Genomic DNA, 21,478 nt, shown 5'->3' with positions numbered 1-21,478 from the left:
GTGCGTGCGTGCGTTATGCGTCTGACGTCATGCGCTACTGGTCGCACGTGTTTGTGCGATGATTTAAATGAGGGAAATAAATAAACACATTCTCGGTTAAATAACGACTTATTAACTCTATGCACACATATTGTCTTTGTACGACAGTATATCGCATAATTTAACCGATTGGTTCAACGGGTTTTTTCAATTATATTCAGTTTGTCGAAGTGAAAAAAAGATGGCCGCGTGCTTCTCACACGGATGTTTGTGTCCTATAGAATAAATCAATGTGAACGGTGAGTTGTTAAGAGTGTTAAAAGCGACTCTTGAAATCGATGAAAGAATACAAGAGATAAAAAGCTACTGTAGCAATGCTAGTGAATTTATAGGAGTATGACTTTAGAAAGGGGATAGGGACACAATAATGCATAAAAGTACCATGGTATCAGTACTATGCATCATGGCAATACCATGTTTAAGATATGTATCATGATATTCTTTAAAGGATGAACATGTACCATGGTATATGAATATGGTAGTTATTCAATACCATGCAAAATTGGCTCCAAAATGTATTTGGACTCAGGGGTGACGTAATGACTTCAATAAATGATTGCATTAGATAACAAAATGTCAAATAAAATGATGTTATTTTAAAGAAAGCCAGTTCAAGAACACGTTTTTTAAGCAAAGCAATTCACATAAAGACATTTGTTAGGTTTTAAGTAATAAAACAATATATTAAAGGGATAGATGCCATCCCAGATGTGTATGAGTTTCTATCTTCTTCAGAACACAAATTAAAGAGTTTTGGAAGAATATCTCTGCTCTGGAGGTCCATACAATGCAGGTGAATGGTGACCAAAACTTCAAAGCTAAAAAAACACACATAAAGGCAGCTTAAGAGTAATCCATATGGCTCCAGGTGTGGTGCGGGTGAGAAACGGATCAATATTTAAGTCTTTTTTTTTACTATAAATCTCCACTTTCACATTCTTCCTTGCTTTCAAATATTTAATCTTCTTTTATTTTTGTTGACTGGCATTCTTCGTGCATATTGCCACCTACTGAGCAGGGAGGAGAATCTATAGTAAAAATAAATAAATGGGGACTTAAATATTGATCTGTTTCTCACCCACACCTATCATATAACTTCTAAAGATATGTATTTAACCACTGTAGTGGTATGGATTACATTTATGCTGCCTTTATGTGCTTTTTGGAGCTTCAAAGTTCTGACCACCATTCACTTGCATTGAATGGACCAACAGAGCTGAGATATTCTTCTAAAAATCATCATTTGTGTTCTGCAGAAGAAAGTAAGTCACACATTTGGGATGGTATGAGGGTGAGTAAATGATGAGAGAATTTTCATTTTTGGTGAACTATCCCTTTAAGTGTCCAAATGTTTTTTGGAGCCACTGTATATACCAAAGGACCAGGGTAATAATACCATCTTGTACTGCCACATAACTTATTTGTAAGGCCAGTTACACCCAGTTTGTATTTTCGAGATTATTAGAACTCATCAGTATCACTGTTTTTTTTTTAAAGGTGCCTATTTCCATTAAGTTTTCCATTAAAGGGTTTCTCCAGCTGAAGTAAAGATGAGTCGATCGACCAGTCTCTTGCAGCAGATGACTTTGTTCATCACCGTAGTGACCGGCGGCGGCTGTGCTATGATGTATTACCTCATGCAGAGTGAGTCCTCACCACAGGTGCATTCACTAGAGGTCATGTTACTCTACCTGTTGAATAGTGTTTTACAAATGATCCACACGTTTCTTCTGTCTCTTTCAGAGAATTTTGCTAAAGCAGAGTACTACCGTCTCACCCTGGAACAGCTAAACAATAATTCTACAGCCATGGCCAGTCTGGGCGCTCCTCCTCTGAAGATCCACAACATCCATTTATCTGACAGACACAACCGCATGGATCACAGCATTGCTCAGGTCAGGGTTTAACAGCAGGGCTGGTTTTGAATGGTTTTTAGCTTCTCTAGATGGTTGATTTGCTGGACTACCTGCCAGTGGAAAATCAATATGTTAGAACATTTTGGTTAAGCTGGTTAGAACTGGTATAGACCACTTTGTCTGGATCAGCAATTAATCAGCTATCATGTTCCAAAAACCAGCTTGGCTCTACGAAACAGTTTTAAGGGTATTCTAGTCAAAGAGAAATGAAACTGGACATGCACAGTTGCTCTACGCCTAGTCAGCATTATATTAATCCTCATATTTGTCCATCATAGATAAAGATCCCCGTTACCGGCCCAAAGACAGGTGGTTACCTCTACACAACATCCACGAGAGACACTCTCATGAACAGGTACCCGGTTTTTACTGTCGTAAAATGTTTTGTTTTTAAACTCACAAAGCAATGTAGTACTGTCCTAATTGATAAGTAATCTTGTATATGTTATTACTAATAGTCTCAACCTGTTTTGTCACTAGATGGCAACTTCAGCATGTGTTCTTGAAGCTGAGAGATGGTGAGACCATCGAGATTTTCAACAAGACTGAATCTAAAGAGTAGCTTCATGAGGAAGTATTGCATCAGTGATTAAAATAGAGAACATTTGCACAAGGAATGGGAGACAGTTCTTTCTAAAGTGATTGCTAGCAAAGTCTTTGTGCACTTCTGTTAATATGGTTTACACACAGTAAATACAAATACTATACATTGGTTCAAATACTGTACACAATCAAGTAGTCTGTGTTTAAATGATTATTTTGTTCTAATTTATTATATGTTTGTTTTTTGGATTTAAAAAAGTGTGGCATTAAAAATATTATCTTGGAACGGCTTGGAGGAATTAGATGTGCATGATTTGTTTTGTACATTTTTGCTGTTATGTGCTTCACAAAATAAATTTTTGCTGATATAAATGAAAGCATTATTTACATTTACATTTATACATTTGGCAGACGCTTTAATCCAAAGCGATTTACAGAGCCCTTATTACAGGGACAATCCCCCTGGAGCAACCTGGAGTTAAGTGTCTTGCTCAAGGACACAATGGTGGTGGCTGTGGGAATTGAACCAGCAACCTTCTGATTACCAGTTTACCAGTTATGTGGTTTTATTGTTGTGGCTGATTGGTGTATATATAACCCTTCATCTGGTGATGAAGCTTTCCTATCAAAAGCTTATTTTGGATAGTATTTAAAATAGACCATTATAATGTGGTCTCCATCATTTTAGAATAAGAGTTACCGTGTTTTTCTGGCTTGTTTATATTTAAAAGTCCTGTTATGTACCAAATCTTTATTATTGGGATTGTGGTTGAACATAAACTGCATCTGGGACTCTATTCATTTTGTACTCTTGAATCCTCTATGAATGTACATAAAAATTCCCATATATATATCAATCATATTTTTTAAAACTATCGACCAATTAATCGGTTATCAGCCTTTTCCACCACCTTAGATATCAGTATAATACATTCGCTAATTCACCTCTAATATAAACCCCTCCTCGTGTCAATATTGGCAAAATATTCCATAGGTTTTTTTTTTTTTGACCCCATCACAAGTTTTGTGTAAAATTTCGCAGATTTAATAAGATTTCTAACCTTTTCCGACTGATTTTGTGCAAGTACAGTCAGGTGATGCATTAGAAAATGGTTGTTTATTGACATTCGTTAACAGTGTGATGCTGTGGATACAGAGCTCAGCCTGAGGGGGGCGCTATGAGTGAACGCAATACACAATTCAAAATATTTGTACATTCCCTCCATCTTTTCTTTCTCGAAAGAGATCGTTTAAACGATCGTTTAAAAGTGTAAAAAGACAGGCTAGTGTACGTGTATGAGGTGAAAGCAGGAGCCAAATCTTTCAGCATTTTCCAGTACGTTTTTAAAGCACATTTTAATGTTTTTAAATAGGCAGTAATATTCCAGAACATTCTCTTAATTTCTGTCACATTCCCAGAGTGCTGCGAGTGTTGACGTTTTTGATAAATTCCAAAACACAAAAAAAAAAAAAAAAACATATACACATATATATATATATATATATATATATATATATATATATATATATATATATATATATATATATATATTGTTTTTTACATTTCTTAGAATTCCAACCAATTATGCATAGTAATATACATTTCATAAACACATTTTTGAACTAGGATGATGTAAATACAATGAAGACATGTTGCAAAAAGAGGAATAATTTGTTGTTGAACTGATGCATCACGTTTTTTAAATTTAGATCATACATAGATAATCTGTACACATGTCATATACATTGTATCATTTCTAAATTGGGATAGGTACAGTAATATAAATGCATTTTCTCCACATTCTTCATAGGCTATCTTAAGAAGAGTAGACCACATTTTTGCAATATTACATTTCTAAGACATTCAGAAACCGTGGTTTCTTTCATCAACACATTTAAGGAAAAGTTCACCCAAAAAATATATTTCTGTCATGTACTCAGTCACACTGCTCCAAACCCATATGACTTACTGTCTTCTGTGGAACACAAAAGGAGAAGAATTTTATAGTTGTTCTTTTCAAAACAATGAAAGTGAATGGGAACAGATGCCATCAAGCTCCAAAAAGGACAAAAATGCACCATAAATGTAGTCTATACAACCTGCACACTAATATATATATATATACACACACAGTGCATCCGGAAAGTATTCACAGCGCTTCACTTTTTCCACATTTTGTTATGTTACAGCCTTATTCCAAAATTGATTAAATTCATAATTTTCCTCAAAATTCTACAAACAATACCCCATAATGACAATGTGATAGGAGTTTGTTTGAAACCTTTGCAAATTTACTCAAAAAAAAAAAAATAAATAAATAAATAAATTATTCAGTTGATTGGACATGATTTGGAAAGGCACACATCTCTCTATATAAGGTCCCGCAGTTAACAGTGCATGTCAGAGCACAAACCAAGCCACCAAGTCCAAGGAATTGACTGTAGACCTCCGAGACAGGGTTGTATTGAGGCACAGATCTGGGGAAGGGTACAGAAACATTTCTGCAGCATTGAAGATCCCAATGAGCACAGTGGCCCCATCATCCGTAAATGGAAGAAGTTTGGAACCACCAGGACTCTTCCTAGAGCTGGCCGCCCGGCCAAACTGAGTTATTGGGGAGAAGGGCCTTAGTCAGGGAGGTGACCAAGAACCCGATGGTCACTCTGACAGAGCTCCAGCGTTTCTCTGTGGAGAGGAGAATCTTCCAGAAGAACAACCATCTCTGCAGCACTCCACCAATCAGCCCTGTATGGTAGAGTGGCCAGACGGAAGCCACTCCTCAGTAAAAGGCACATGACAGCCATCTGGATTTTGCCAAAAGGCACCTGAAGGACTCACAGATAATGAGAAACAAAATTCTCTGATCTGATGAAACAAAGATTGAACACTTTGGCCTGAATGGCAAGTGTCATGTCTGGAGGAAACCAGGCACCGCTCATCACCTGGCGAATACAATCCCTACAGTGAAGCATGGTGGTGGCAGCATCATGCTGTGTGGATGTTTTTCAGCGGCAGGAACTGGGAGACTAGTTGGGATCGAGGGAAAGATGAATGCAGCAATGTACAGAGACATCCTTGATGAAAACCTGCTCCAGAGCACTCTGGATCTCAGACTGGGGCGAAGGTTCCTCTTCCAACAGGACAACGACCCTAAGCACACAGCCAAGATAACAAAGGAGTGGCTACGGGACAACTCTGTGAATGTCCTTGAGTAGGCCAGCAAGAGCCCAGACTTGAACCCGATTGAACATCTTTAGAGATCTGAAAATGTCTGCGCACCGACGCTCCCCATCCAACCTGACGGAGCTTGAGAGGTCCTGCAAAGAAGAATGGGAGAAACTGCCCAAAAATAGGTGTGCCAAGCTTGTAGCATCATACTCAAAAAGACTTGAGGCTGTAATTGGTGCCAAAGGTGCTTCAACAAAGTATTGAGCAAAGGCTGTGAATACTTATGTACATGTGATTTTTATTTTTAGTAAATTTGCAAAGATTTCAAACAAAATTCTTTCACATTGTCATTATGGGGTATCGTTTGTAGAATTTTGAGGAAAATAATGAATTTAATAAATTTTGGAATAAGGCTGTAACATAACAAAATGTGGAAAAAGTGAAGCGCTGTGAATACTTTCCAGATGCACTGTATGTCCCAAGTCTTCTGGAGATTTTGTTCGCTTTGTGTGATACATCATTCACTGAAAAGCTTCCTCCTCAGCTCTCAAATGCCATTCACACTTCCACAGATTCAAACCAGCATTTCACATTAGGAACAAAATAAGGGTGACTAAATGGGGGCAATTTCCATTGTTGGGTGAACTATGCATTTCAGAATATACTAGACGATAAAGATAAAATATCAATTTAGTTCTGGGTTTGACAGTTCACAAAAACACTTGAACATTTAAAATGGCATCATGTTAAGGCCGTTAACATGATGTCTAACAATGTGTAATGTGGCTAATCAAGAAGCAATAAATGCAAACCCTTCCTATTTAGTCACAATTGTGACCAGTGACATTTTGTCTTTCTATACTCCGCTTTAAGTATATTAAAAATCAAATATGTTCTTATTGGCTGTGATATTGTTGCTTTGTAAAGCATGTTTGGCTTTTAAATGAAAACATTAACTGTCCTACCATTGTGGCATGTTAGGACATGGGACACTGTTTCTGAAGAGATCTATAAGTAGAAAATATCCATTCGTGAAAAACCACCATATTCATCCAAACATCATAACAGCATGAAGCCTTGAACATTCCTGTTAAGCTGAAAGCTTTCAAAGGAAATTGATAATTACGCTAATTTCAATACTAGAATCCATTAATTAATACATGATATATAAAGTGTTACATCAATGCTTGCAAGTCCGTCCTTTACAATCCTCCTTTGACTCCTGCAAATGGCATGAATTTTCTGTGATGATGCAGTTCTTCGTGTTCATAGTGGTGTTCGGTGAAATATTGCAAACTTACACTATTATATAATTACTATATATTATATAATTACGCCACCTGCTTGCTCAAGCGAATATGTTCAGTGCACTTACTTGGTATTAAAGGAATAATTCAGCCAGAAATAAAAATTGTCATCATTTACTCACCCTCATGTTGTTCCAAACCTGTGCGACTTTTTTCCTTCTTCAGTGGAACGCAAACGTCTCTATTCACTTTTGTTACAAAAAAAATTGTTTCATACAAAAAAAAGTGAATGATGAGGTCGTCATTCCGCCAAACACCTCCATTTAAATTCCACAAAAGAAAAAATAGTTATACAGGCTTGGAACGACAAAAGGGTGAGTAAATGATGACATCGTTTTAATTTTTGGGTGAGCTATCACTATAACTTTACAATGTTCATCAACACAGCTGGCCGTGAGTGAATCCGTGACGTTCAGCGATGCAATGATTGTGTGCGAACTGAGAAGAGACTCCAGTGGAGGTCGAGGCCCTGAGTGTTTAAACATGTTGAAGGCTTCTCTTTCACTATTGCATACACAGCTTCATTTGTACAAACCCGTTACACAATGTACACCTTCGCAGGTGAGTTATGCATGCAGAGGTGTCCTGAAGGAATGAATGAAACGAGCTAAGGACACGGTCCACGCTAGTGGATTATTACATACAGTGTACGCTGGAAGAAGAAATGTTTTATGTGAAGTTCTCATTCAAGGCCAAAGGTGCTGGTCTCTTCCACAGCGATTAGCAGTTTCTCGTACAACATAGTGTAGGACGGATACGGAGGAAGATCCAGACGATTAAAGCATGTGTGCGCCCTGAGAAAGCAGAAACAACACATAAGCAACCTGTTTCAATGCACGTTTCTATAATTAAGCCTCATTTGGATTGATTTCGACAGGGTTTCCACATCTTTACACCCATTCATTTTCATACTGGATATGGAGCAATTACAATTTTAAAGAGCTGGGCATAACTAGAAAAAATGTATATTTCAATTTTGGAATTTCCATGAATTTCATTAACTTCTATGATTTTTCCAGGCCTGTAAAGCAACATTTTAAAATTCTCTGATATGATTTATAGATTATATGAACTAGGGGTCAACTGATATGGGCTTTCCAATGGCCAACACTGATAACGCTGTATTTACCTGATTGGAAAATACAATGACTAGGGGTGGGTGATATGTCAACTGGTACAGATTTTCGAGTGTGATTTATATTGCAGTTATGCAAAATGCCCCTGCATGGTAGGGAATGCACGTTCCAATCAGAGGTTGCAGTACAAAAAATAGTTTTTTTATTATATTTTGTAATATTTAATATAATTTTAATCTAAAGCCTAATTTTTGTTTGGAATGAAAAACAATAACAGGGAGGAAAAATAGATAAAATAATATTTTCAATAATTATCTCTTTAGTGATAAAGTTGTAATGTACAAGACTTAAAAACATAATAATAAAATAAATAAATAAATAAATAAAAATTAACGTGTAAAAGGGCTACCATTACTTTGGATCTATATTAAACAATTATTTATTTATTTATTTTATTATAATTTTTTTTGTGTATATTGTGATACATATCAATATCAAACAATTTTTTTTTTTTAAATTCAAGACTGTTGCCATATACATTTTTGTGTTTTTCTTATTTATTTTTTATTAATTTATTTCTTATTCCTATATTGCCCACCCCTAACAAGCACCATATACATATTTAAATTTAGTGGTAGCAAATAAGACTGAAAAAAATAAATAAAAATGGCTGAAATGCAATTGTTATTCAAAATTCACTAAACATATTTAAAAAGAGAAAATGCTCATAGTTATCGCTATAAACATGGTTATCAACTGATGCCAATAATGTCAAAATTATCAAATATCAGCCTGTAAATTGGCCTGGTCAATATAGGTCTACGACTAGTGAAAACATTGCTTGAGATATATGTTCAAAAATATGAGCGGGAATTCTGAATTTAGATATATTAGCATCTTTGAACTGTTGTATGTACACATCTAAATGTTAAACATCCCATTACTGTTACTGTTACCATTACTGAAAGTTGAGTGTTCCTGTACCTCGGGAGAGATGTGATCTTGCCCCATTTCTCAATGCAGAAATGTCGCAGGCCGTTACTCCCGCGCAGGGCGGTGAAGCCCTCGTATGGCACACTGGAGGTGCCCGTCACAAACTGCAGCAGACGCAGCCTCTGCTCATTATTGAAGCACTCTACAGCACCCCAGAACCACCGGATGACGATGTGCCCATCATGATAACCTGACAGAAAGCAGGCAGTTCAAATGAACACAACCTTCACCAGTGACACAAAGTCTTCACAGAACAAATGTATTCTGTAGATCACACACTCTGGTGGCATAGTCTAACTGATTAGTACATATCTACAATATATTTCCTGTCCAAATTTGTTCTTCGGGTAAGAGAGTGACTTGTGCATGTGCTTGGATTGGTGTTTTGTGTGTAAGAGTATTGATCCACATAATTGCTGTGACAGTATTTGTGCATGTAATTGTAATAGCGCATTTGCGTTGTGTGTGTGTTATTGCTGTGCATCTGTTTTGTGTGTTCTGACCTCCTCTGTACTCTGTGTTGTTTCTCCAGTCGTTCAAATCGATCTCTGCTGTTCCAGCAATAACCAGCTCCAGCTCTCTGGCATCAAACACTGACACCAGACGAGAGTCTACTACCTACACACACAGGTCAAAGGTTAAATGGTAGGTATCAGTAAAGCAGCTACAGATGTAAAGAGGGTAAATCAGATGATAAAGATGTTTACCTCGTAAAATCCTCGGACCAGAGCTTGTGTCTGCTGCACCACACCTCTCTCCACCTTCCATTTCACCATCCGCTCAATATACTCCTTCTTGTTCTTCTCCGTCACCTGCACGTTTGTCCCGCCAGACTTTAGCTCTCGCTCTGTGACCTGACACACATACACCCCGTATCAATACACACATTGTTTTGTTTTATTTACTTTCAAAGGGCTTCTCCCACCTGGCCAAACACTTCTTCATTAACAGTGAAGGTGAGATCCAGCACATCTGTGATGGCATTTTCCTTCATCCACTGTAAGCTCTGGTGGAACTCCTCATCTAGATACTCAAGATCACTCAGATCTGTGGCTCTGCAAGAGAGTAACAATGAACACACTTTTTGAATCTGATATACTCCAGAAAAACATGCGTTCTGATTAGCTGTAAACTGATACGTATATTGGTCGATTTTTGGCCATTTTGAGATAATCGATATTGTATGCAGGTAACTGTCAGCTTGGCCAATTAAAGGGATAGTTCCCCAAAAAATGAAAATTCTCACATCATTTACTCACCCTCATGCCATCCCAGATGTGTATGACTTTCTCTCTTCTGCAGAACACAAATAAAGATTTTGACAAAAATATCTCAGCTCTGTAGGTCCATACAATGTAAGTGAATGGTGACAAGAACATTGAAACTCCAAAAAGCACATAAAGGCAGCATAAAAGTGTTTCAATCCATGTCTTCAGAACTGATATGATAGGTATGGGTTGAGAAAATAAAAATAAAAAAATTAAATTCATGTTTACTTCCTGCCCAGTAGGTGGTGATATACACAAAGAATAGGAATCACTAAGAACAAAAGAAGAATGTGGAAGAGAAAATGAAAGTCATCTATAGTAAAAAAGGACTTAAATGTTTAAATGGATTTAATCACTTTTCTGCTGCCTTTATGTGCTTTTTGGTGCTTCAAAGTTCTGGCCACCATTCACTTGCATTGTATGGATCTACAGAGCTGCAATATTCCTCTAAAAATCTTCGTTTCGGTTCTGCAAAAGAAAGAAAGTCAAACACATCTGGGATGGCATGAGGGTGAGTAAATGATGAGAGAAATTTCATTTTTGGGTGAACTATCCCTTTAACAGAAGTTTTAGCTCTTCTTTGTGTCTGTTTTAAAATCTACCAATATCCTTGTTAATGGATAATGAGTAAATCTCATTTTGCTACAATTAAATCTGCATGAGGGTGAATTGAGGTCCTTTTTTGACATTCGGATTAATGTAAAAACAGTCCAATTAACTTTAATTCACCTGACAGTAAATAAATCTGCAGTTATATCAACAATTAAACCCTATCTCTAGACATTGTCACCAATATCAAGTATTAAAAACTGGTGCACCACAATTACTCATTTACTGTCATGCATTATATAGTAGGCAATTCGATTTGAGTTTTTAATTTGGAGGCCAGTTTTCAACAATATATTTACTATAAATTGTATGTCAATTATGTCATCTTTGAACTGCAAATGTAGTAGAATGCATTAAAACAAGAGGTTTCTGATCCACTCACAGCCTGAGGAGAGCTTTGTAAAATGGGCGGGTGAAGAAGGCATCCAACAAATACTGATGAATCAATACCAGGCCGAGAATTCGACCACTGAAACGGAACCTGAAAACAAACACCATATGGTCCATGAATCAACTTCAAAAACAGTATTGGCAATAACAGCAGCCTATGAGAAATGACAGAACTGTTCATTTCTCTGTTCATGTGCATTCAGGATACTTTCTTATACCACACTAGAGAAGAAGTAGAAAGAAGTCTTACCATTCCAAATGGTTCTCGACAAACGCAGACATGGGGCTAATCTGTACAGTGTAAGTGTCATTAGCGGAGTATTCAAACAGGCCGTAGTAAGGGTTAAACAGCTCCTGAGACAGCAGGAAGAAAAACTCTCGCGAAGGTCCACTGTAGTCCAGTCTGGAAAGAAAATGAGAATTCATTAGACTACATGCAATACTGAACTTTTGCATTATGAGACAAGCATCAAAAATGGCAAGGCATCGACTGTACTGATTGGTTTTCTTGTATTTCTTTTTTTTACCTCCTCTTGCGTAATGGAAGTCTATGGTTGGCCCTATGGTAAAATTTGGTAGGGGAGAGTCTCAACTTCTATCATGCCAAATTTTCGTTATTTGTTGTACGTGGCAAGTTGTTACGTCAGGTTATGCGACAAGCAGACATATACTGCGTTCCACCCGGCATAAATTATCACAGGGCCCTTCGAAGAGAAAACAATAATGATAGCCATGCTGTAGGATCGTTACAAACAGAATTGTTAATGTAAATGTCTTAAAAATTGAATTTAAAATGATTTAGCCCTCTAAAAATGTCACAGTGGGAGGTGAAGTCTTTGAGGGGAATAGGCAGGGTTGGGAGGGTTACTTTATGTAATCTGTTACAGATTACTGATTACTTGTCAATAAATGCAATCAGTAACATAATCCAATTACAACAATATCAAAGTAATGTAATCAGAGTAACTTTTCATTTCTTTTGGATTACCACAAGGGCACATATGTAAATATCCGTTCATGAGTTTGCAGGTTAGTGTATGAAACAGGTGTGACAGCGCAAACTGAACGATTAGAAATGGTGACATTTATTGTGTCATTTCACAGTATATAACCCTGGATAGGTTTCATTCAAGCTGTCAAACCACAAAAAGACATACTTGTTACTGAAAATACATTGTGTAGGCTACAGGAAAGATACAAATTCACAATATATAATCTGAGTAAATAATCTATGCCCGTTGATAATAATTTGGGTCAAATTTAATGGAAAAGTATGCAAGTTGAGCTGCAGAATTTTGAGCAGCTTCCGCAGTCGTAGCTGGGCGCTGCCGACAGACACCAAGCGGGGGCAACTGTATGCGTTCATTCATAGAAGATAATCATTTCGAATTTTAGAACGTGTCATGTCGTCCAGAAATACTGTATGTATGAAGAGACAAAGAGTAGTCCTATTTACTGTATATCTGATAAAATGCCAATATACTGTAGCTCGATAATCATCGGGAAAATGTTCTGATTATCAATGTGTGAAAAAGCATCGATCCCAAGCCTAATTCATATGTCGAGAATCTCACCCTTCCTCTCCAACAAAGGTGATGTACAGCTTATTTCTCTGGAGCTCTTTACGCGAATACACCATGACCTGGTTAAATGTCCCTTCTAACAGATGATCTCTTCTGACAATCAGTCTAAAGACACAATAAACACAGAAGTGTTTTTCAACTGTTATTCAGTTCACATTACAGCAGTGTATAATGTAAGTCTCCTCTATGTTTAAATAAGACATACTTGATCTTCGCTGGGCCTTGCCCGTAGCCCTTTGCCTCAAGTTTCCTGTAGAAGTTGCGAAGTTTGGCTTCGAAGTCTCTGCGGTAGGGAGCTGGTGCCCGAGCTCTCTGTTTTCCTAATGAAAAGGCAACACAACAGATATTACATACAGTTTGATTTAATCAATCATTAGGAGACAACTGTTCAAGATCAGTGAACCACAAAACGACTGATACACATCAGCCAGAAAGAAGGGAACAAACACCTTAAGAACAAACATGGCCACCGCTGCCAGTATTGCCATGGCAATACTACTTTTAGTTTAAGTATTGCCCAGCAATACTACTTTTCTCCATTATTTTGGCTTCATTGACCTGCATTTTTAGCTCTGGTGTGTGTGATCCAGTCCTGATATATTGGAAACGTGATTGGAATCGTTGTGATTGGTCAAAATCAATTGGTTGCCCTGCTGCGTTAACTGAACATGCTGCTTCAGAGCAGCTGCATTTCCCGCCGGAAAGATGAGAAGCATGAGCAATGAATGTGAGAGGATAAAATAGCCATCTGTAATACATAATGATTATTTGTATTATAGATTTAGACTTTTACCATACATTTTTTTATGTTGTATTATTCTAAAAGACTAACATTTAGCCGTACATGTGTATTGCATGGCTGAGTGTAGTAGCCAATATACTCACATTTAACTTGATAAACAGCGAAAATGTGTCAGGAGCAATAAAACTAAATGTGGATTGTCATATTTAGCATTCTGAAAATTGCTTGTATGTTTGATTTGCTTGCTAGCTTGGCAAATGTTGGCTGTTGATTAACTTTTGAGCTTTTTTCTATGCAGGAGTGGATAATGCTAGCTAGCTAGGTTTTTGTGAGCCAAAGCTAACATGAAGTGTGCACGTGCAGCTCAAAAGAGCATTTCTTCAAAAGGTTTGTCAAGGGATGTGGGAGGCTAAAAGATGATGTCAAGAAAAAAATGTAAGTGACTTGAGGTGGGCAATTACATCAATATATGGACAGAAATATGTGAACCACAAGAAATGTTTGTTTGTGTATCCTTGCTATCACGGTGACGCAAAGTGCCACCATTTGGTAGAAAATGTGCACTTGTATTCATTGTTATTTGGTTGTGCGTTTTTATTTCATTTGCACTTTTCTCGGCATACAGTGCGGGGAGAGGGAAGACACCTAAAGATGCTTAAAATTAAAACGGACTGAAATTAAAAAATGAAAGCAGACTGGGACAGGGCGGAGGGCGGGGCCGGGTTGTGATTCCACACACCCGGCCCCTAATCAGGCTAATCAAGCCTCAGAGAGGGATAAAGGCCGACTGGAAGCTGCAGTGCAAGAGAGAGAGATTTACGGACAGCTGTCCGACACCTGTGTGTGTGTGTTTGTCTTTTTGTTTAAGTTGCTTATTAAACCTTTATTTATATTGTCAAGCCAGTTCTCGCCTCCTCCTTTCCATTAATCCCTTTACACTGGTGCCGAAATCCGGGAAGGAGGTGGCATGCGCCGTAATAGAGTCCTTGCCACTACCATACACCCCAACGGAGCAGCCGTGGCTATCCACCGGAGGACAGAGGAGCCTGGCCACCTGAGAGTGGACGAACGGGCTCCTAACCGACCTCCTGGAGCGGTCAGGGCCACTGCCAGGGGCGGAGGAGACCCCTACCAGGCGCTGAAATGCGGCAGGGTATGAGGCCGCCGACCGCGAGCGGGGAGGGGCTCCTGGTCGACTGCCTGGAGCGGGAGAACCACAGCCAGGGGCGGGGGAGACCCCTTCTGTTTCCCGAGAATGTGGTGGGGCGTTCCGTCCGCCAGAGACCGGAAGACTGCCTCCGATCCATCTGGGGAGGCGCGGCTGTCGTCTGTTGGAAGAGTGTCCGAGGACCAAGCTACGGTGTATCGGAGAACCGGCGTGTAAGTGTTTTGTTTTTCTATCTCTCCACTCTCTCTTCCACTGCCGCTACGAGTTGACCTTTCCCTCTATTTTTTAAATGTTTTGTTAATTTGGCACGGTCGCCGTTACAGCGTGTAGGTGCCAGAATTTCTTTTTGTTTCCTCCCCTTATCCCATCCCTCAACCAGATAGATGGGGATGACCTGCCGGCAGACGGTGCAGAAGGCACGCCCCTCACCAGGGAAAGGGGGGGGGCGTGTACGTCATGCCGGGGGCTCCCTGGCCTAAGAGAAATTTCTATATTGGTGCATCCCTAATTATCCGTCTGTCTTTTAAATTGTAAATGTTTTTTCCAAACATGCAGAATCTTAGGAGTATTACAAAATAAGTTGTTTAAAAGAAGTTGAAGAACAGTAACATTCTATGGCCTGAAGGAGGAAACGGGTTTGAATATTCACATAACAGACAACAGGCTTGGGGTCTGTAATATATTCATTATTGGGACAGAGTGGGATAGTTAGGTTGGGGAAATCAGGGGCGAGTATTGAAGGCTTGAGAGCAGCTGACCTGGCGAACTCTCACCAGACAGACAGCAGGCTGGAACTAGAGGAGTTCTCTCAAGGAATCCTTTATTAGAGCAGATAAAAGGGCGTTACGACTGGATCATCCTCGCAAACTTGATATTCTTCATGTATATAATTAAATGTCACCCTATTCCATATACATCTGGTATTATTAACATCTGTTTCTGGTGTTGCAATCGCAAATGGACAGTGGTTAATACAGGCGTAAACAGGGTATCTCCTACCTGGAGAATTCTGGGGAGAGGAACCAGGGGAGCAGCGTGGCGAGAAGTTGAACCCAGGGTGAAATGGTGCAAGAGGAACATATGACATTATCTCCTCCTCAAACAAACTGAAAACCAAAGCAAAACACATGCTAAACAATGACAGATTATAATATTATTATGACTAAAACAGAATGAGCCTGAGAACATTTACACCGAAATGCTTTACCTTAACAGCATGACCAGGTCAGCATCACATGACAGCTTCTCCAGTCTCTGTGTGCCTTCGGTTCGGATGTGGAGCACCTTTTCCCTTCAAACATAAATATAACACCCAAACAACATTGAGTATTTCCTCAAAGATCTACTGATTTCAGTAAAGGAAAGGGGGAGAGGGGGGCAGTACTTGAGTGAGTGGTTCTTCGCCAAGCTCGGCTGTCGTTCCTGTAGCACCTCAAAGATGCTAGGTTGCCGTAGAAACACTACAATCTTTTCATTGTATGCTGGGGAAGAGATGGAAAATATCAGCTTGATATCTGCTTAACATGGACTAAGCAAACCAAGGTAACAACTGTATATAGTGCAACCAATGTTGGGGAATATATTGAATATTTACAATATAATCCCAACAAATATTGCTCATTTTTATACTCCAGTGATAGCAATAGATATTAAAAGATATTTGTTTATTAGTATTTCTGGTTTATTATGGTGGCCTAGGAGTGCACAACACAAAAAGAAAAATGGCAAAGCATAAAAAAGCTGAAAACACAACAGAAATAAACCACAGCAAAACAGAATAAAGCCACAGCACAACAGCTATTTTTATTTGTATAGTGCTTTTTTATGAATTGTAAGACTGACTAATGTCTTTGAAGTTCATCCTGGATTAACTGAAGTAGTTCACATAGATGCATTGTCCTTTGTTAGTTGGCAGATGAAGGCTTAAATTGACAACACAATGGAAATAAGACGCAATGTCACACCATTTTTATATTTTTTAATTAATAAATATTTTTAAACATTGAATTTTCATTTGTGTGGCAGTTATGACTCAATGATGGCTTTTCTGTTCTGTTTAAGTTTATTTCTGATGTGTTATGGCGTAATTTCAGTGAGCTTTGGCATATTTCTATGCTGTGGGTTAAACTAGTTGTGCTTTTATTTATTTCTGTTGTGTTGTGTCTTTTCGGTTGTGTTGTGGCTTAAATTAGCTGTGCTTTGATTTGTTTCTGTTGTGTTGTGGCTTAAATTAGCTGTGCTTTGATTTATTTCTGTTGTGTTGTGGGTTAAATTAGCTGTGCTTTGATTTATTTCTGTTGTGTTGTGGGTTAAATTAGCTGTGCTTTGGTTTATTTCTGTTGTGTTGTGGGTTAAATTAGCTGTGCTTTGGTTTGTTTCTGTTGTGTTGTGGGTTAAATTAGCTGTGCTTTGATTTGTTTCTGTTGTGTTGTGGGTTAAATTAGCTGTGCTTTGATTTGTTTCTGTTGTGTTGTGGCTTAAATTAGCTGTGCTTTGATTTGTTTCTGTTGTGTTGTGGCTTAAATTAGCTGTGCTTTGATTTATTTCTGTTGTGTTGTGGGTTAAATTATCTGTGCTTTGATAGATTTCTGTTGTGTTGTGGGTTAAATTATCTGTGCTTTGATAGATTTCTGTTGTGTTGTGGGTTAAATTATCTGTGCTTTGATAGATTTCTGTTGTGTTGTGGGTTAAATTAGCTGTGCTTTGATTTGTTTCTGTTGTGTTGTGGCTTAAATTAGCTGTGCTTTGATTTGTTTCTGTTGTGTTGTGGCTTAAATTAGCTGTGCTTTGATTTATTTCTGTTGTGTTGTGGGTTAAATTATCTGTGCTTTGATAGATTTCTGTTGTGTTGTGGGTTAAATTATCTGTGCTTTGATAGATTTCTGTTGTGTTGTGGGTTAAATTATCTGTGCTTTGATAGATTTCTGTTGTGTTGTGGGTTAAATTAGCTGTGCTTTGATTTGTTTCTGTTGTGTTGTGGCTTAAATTAGCTGTGCTTTGATTTGTTTCTGTTGTGTTGTGGCTTAAATTAGCTGTGCTTTGATTTATTTCTGTTGTGTTGTGGGTTAAATTATCTGTGCTTTGATTTATTTCTGTTGTGTTGTGGCTTAAATTAGCTGTGCTTTGATTTATTTCTGTTGTGTTGTGGGTTAAATTATCTGTGCTTTGATAGATTTCTGTTGTGTTGTGGGTTAAATTATCTGTGCTTTGATAGATTTCTGTTGTGTTGTGGGTTAAATTAGCTGTGCTTTGATTTATTTCTGTTGTGTTGTGGGTTAAATTAGCTGTGCTTTGATTTGTTTCTGTTGTGTTGTGGGTTAAATTAGCTGTGCTCTGATTTATTTCTGTTGTGTTGTGACTTTATTTCCATTGTGCTGTGGCTTTTCTGTTGTGGCTTAATTTTGTGGTTTATGTCCGAATTATTTTCAGCTTTTACTTTGCAAATGTTTTTGTGTTGTGCACCCCTGGGCCAACATAGATTAAACCTCATTTGAAAAAAAAAGGGTGATAGGTTGTGGAACAAACTGCTCCAAAAACGAATTCATCACTCAAGTGTTCACGCAAGTCCCTGCAAGTTCTTAAACAAAAAATTATTTTATATATATATATATATATATATATATATATATATATATATATATATATATATATATATATATATATATAAAATAAAAAATATATAAATGTTTGTAACTATGGGGAGTTATTTATATGTATGCTTTGCTATATTGGTATAACAATTGTTACAAATTAAAATTCTTCCTTATGTGACAAAGTTAGTGGAAAACGCCTTGAACACTTTTATTGTATTTTAATTCTTGTATTAAACATTTTGAATCCACTTGGCAACAACAGCCATATGGCCCAAATTATATTTCCTCTGACTGAAATAAAAAGTGAACATTAACCTATTAACCAAAGTCAAAGACAAATAAATAAATCTTGATACATATTGAATATCGTCAAAAGCCAAAAACGAATTTCTCAAGCTTTATTGTCCAGCCCTAAGTGCAACAATAGTCCAATGAATTAGGTCAAATAAATGTGTGACTGTCATCAGACCTAATGGCACTGGCTCCTGCTGGCTTTGGTTCTGCATGGCTGCTACAAGACTATTTCCTGGTCTGGCTAACAAAGACACTCCGCGGGTGCGCGACACCTCTGATGCCTGGGAATGAACAAACAACGAAACAAATAAATTAACTAATAAAACTTGTTGCATGATACAACGACCATTGCTGTGAGGTCTAAATATATCTGTGTATGAGTTTGTTTGAATTAGTGTGTTTGTATTGATCTGAGCATGCTCTGTGTTTGTCGGACTCTACACATGAAATCAAAATAATTCTTTTTTTTTTTTTTACTTTTAGTCCATGTCTTTTATTTGAGGCAATTTATATGCTAACAAACTTCTAAAAGTTGACAAAATGAATAGCAGATATGGACCAAAAATATTGTTTCTCAACCTTCACATGCATATTCTTTTAATAAAATGAGAATGTAAACAGAGCTCACTAGAATAAGAACAGTTCCTCCATCAAATATCACCCTATAACTAACAATAGCAAGTAGCAAATCATGGTTTATGGCTGTGATGTGCCTAAATCCTATTGGCTATTTTAAAAGAGGGATGAGCCCTTCTATATGTCCTGACCCAACTTGGGTAATACGTAAACTGCAATCATCAAACCATTTTATGGGGTCTTTAAAGTTTGTATCTCAACCTGAAGACAGGTAAGAGTTTGTTTATCTTCTGTGTGCATCTGACCTCTCCTGCACTGTAGCTGCGTAATCTCTGCAGGTGCTGCCGGTGTGTCAGGTGGTTGGGCAGTCTGCCGTTTTGCAAGTGGATCCTGGGATCAATGAAGGTTGTGGCACGACTGTTATGATCTACAAAGAACGACTGCAGAGAGAAGGAATGGAAAAAGAAGGCAGACACTTGAAATATTAGCTCGATAAACATCAATGGGTATGAGCACTTCTCATACCTTCCCCTGTGTGTCCGTTTTGATCTCCCAGCCCCGCGGCAGCTCCAATTGAGCATCAGCAAACCGATTCAAGAAGGTCACTAGGTCACGGTTGTGCTGGTAGCGCTCAAATTTGCGAGCATCACGCCTGATCTTTAGGATCATGTGTTTCAGACATGAGCTGTTGGTGAACATACGATACGCCCCCTAAAAAAAAAAAGCATGTGAACTTGTCACTCAATACAAGTATGCAACTATTTAACAGGTATAATCTATAGAAATTGTGTATTGTAGCAGGAACTCACATAATTAGCATGGAGCACAGTGAAGAACTCTGGGTGAGTGATGAATTTAACCGCTGGACTCTGCAGCAGAAACGTGATCTTTTGACAGTGACCAGGAGAACACGGAGTCTCTCTTCTCAATTCTGAAAAAGACAACAGAATAACACATTTCTGCACAGCACAGTAAAGCATAATCTGATTCGTGAATAAATCTCTTCTACGAGTCGTCTCTTTAAATTTAACAGTTGCAAATGTTCACAAATCTTCACAAAGTCTTAATCTTGTGAGTTAGCAGTTTGATGCTTCAACTAACTAAATCAGTTGGACTGGCTACTGAATTTAATAACTGACTCGAGTCAGCTTCGAACCTCAAGCTTGAAGTACCACCTGTTTTCAGCAGGGGGCAGTAAGAAAAACTCCAGCTGTAAAGGCAACCCACAGCTGAACAGACAACAAACCACACTCAGGCAACACACCATGGACAGCAAGACAATGTCATGCATTTTATTTATCTGAATTATAATATATATATATATATATATATATATATATATATATATATATATATATATATAATATTTTAAATAATTTAAATATAACTATTTATAATTATTTAATAAATATATATTTAATTATTTTTATTTGAGGGGCTTTCTCAGAAAACATTTATATATGCAATTAATTGAACAGCATACCATGTAGTTAATTAAATTAAATCTATAACGCTGTATCAAATATGATACACTGTTTAATGGCTCCTGTTTCACTCTCTGTTCAAGCTGAAAAGCCAAAAAACATTTGGTATGTAAGTTTTACATGTTTATGGCACCATCTAGTGGTTATTTGTGAAAAAAATGGTTTCAATGTTTATATCGATCCATTTAAAATGGCCGCGGACTTGTGTGAAAAGTGACTCTTATGTTGGGATAAATGACAGCTTATTTTATTAAAGTAACAGTAATGACTATATTGTTACTGATATTTTAAAATGAGTATTTGCTGAATACAAGCAACTTGTGCTTGATTAAAATTTTGTATATTATTTTACTGAAAAAGCCAGTTGAAATGACATGCATCAATTATGATATAATAGGCTTTTGATGTATGCACTCAATCACCATTCCAGTCATGCCCACAATAAAAAATAAAAATTAAATAAAAACATCAAAGAGCTTTGAGAATTCTGACATATATTTTTATAAGCTATATTTAAAGTGTGAAATAAAATATCTGTGTATTTTAGATGCAGCCTGTTCTGTAATTATAAAGATCTCATTATTTTACATTACAAGCTATTATGATGTCATCTTACCATAAGTTCCTGAGACCCAGCAACATTTTCCCTTTTAACCCTTGTGTGCTGTTCGGGCTGTTTTCAGCCACTAGGGTGTTTTTTTGAGTCGTTTTTTGGCCATAACTTTCTC

At 37.5% G+C, this 21,478-nt stretch overlaps 2 protein-coding genes across 2 annotated transcripts in view; one reads left to right on the top strand and one right to left on the bottom strand.

Moving 5' to 3' along the window:
* The first annotated feature begins 35 nt into the window (after positions 1-35).
* On the top strand, positions 36-2,879 carry LOC127645099 (cytochrome c oxidase assembly factor 1 homolog). The gene is made up of 5 exons (XM_052128628.1): positions 36-278; positions 1,537-1,683; positions 1,783-1,934; positions 2,234-2,310; positions 2,436-2,879. The coding sequence occupies exons 2-5, from the start codon at positions 1,590-1,592 to the stop codon at positions 2,515-2,517; spliced, it is 405 nt and encodes a 134-aa protein (XP_051984588.1). The 5' UTR covers positions 36-278; positions 1,537-1,589; the 3' UTR covers positions 2,518-2,879.
* Positions 2,880-7,656: 4,777 nt separating this feature from the next.
* Positions 7,657-21,478, bottom strand: part of LOC127645081 (E3 ubiquitin-protein ligase HECW1-like) — a 46,423-nt gene continuing 32,601 nt past the window's right edge. The window contains exons 13-29 of the mRNA XM_052128599.1: positions 20,076-20,197; positions 19,792-19,977; positions 19,572-19,706; positions 18,866-18,971; positions 16,188-16,284; positions 16,011-16,094; positions 15,803-15,909; positions 15,562-15,621; positions 13,099-13,213; positions 12,885-12,998; positions 11,561-11,713; positions 11,303-11,401; positions 9,969-10,098; positions 9,751-9,897; positions 9,547-9,661; positions 9,035-9,233; positions 7,657-7,768 (exon numbers count right to left, since the gene is read on the bottom strand). Coding sequence (XP_051984559.1) covers positions 7,657-7,768; positions 9,035-9,233; positions 9,547-9,661; positions 9,751-9,897; positions 9,969-10,098; positions 11,303-11,401; positions 11,561-11,713; positions 12,885-12,998; positions 13,099-13,213; positions 15,562-15,621; positions 15,803-15,909; positions 16,011-16,094; positions 16,188-16,284; positions 18,866-18,971; positions 19,572-19,706; positions 19,792-19,977; positions 20,076-20,197 — 2,081 coding nt within the window. The remainder of the gene's footprint in view (positions 7,769-9,034; positions 9,234-9,546; positions 9,662-9,750; positions 9,898-9,968; positions 10,099-11,302; positions 11,402-11,560; positions 11,714-12,884; positions 12,999-13,098; positions 13,214-15,561; positions 15,622-15,802; positions 15,910-16,010; positions 16,095-16,187; positions 16,285-18,865; positions 18,972-19,571; positions 19,707-19,791; positions 19,978-20,075; positions 20,198-21,478) is intronic.

This window comes from Xyrauchen texanus, chromosome 6 (assembly GCF_025860055.1).
Source record: "Xyrauchen texanus isolate HMW12.3.18 chromosome 6, RBS_HiC_50CHRs, whole genome shotgun sequence".
In the NCBI taxonomy this organism is placed as follows: domain Eukaryota; kingdom Metazoa; phylum Chordata; class Actinopteri; order Cypriniformes; family Catostomidae; genus Xyrauchen; species Xyrauchen texanus.
This window is presented reverse-complemented; position numbering and strand designations above follow the sequence as displayed.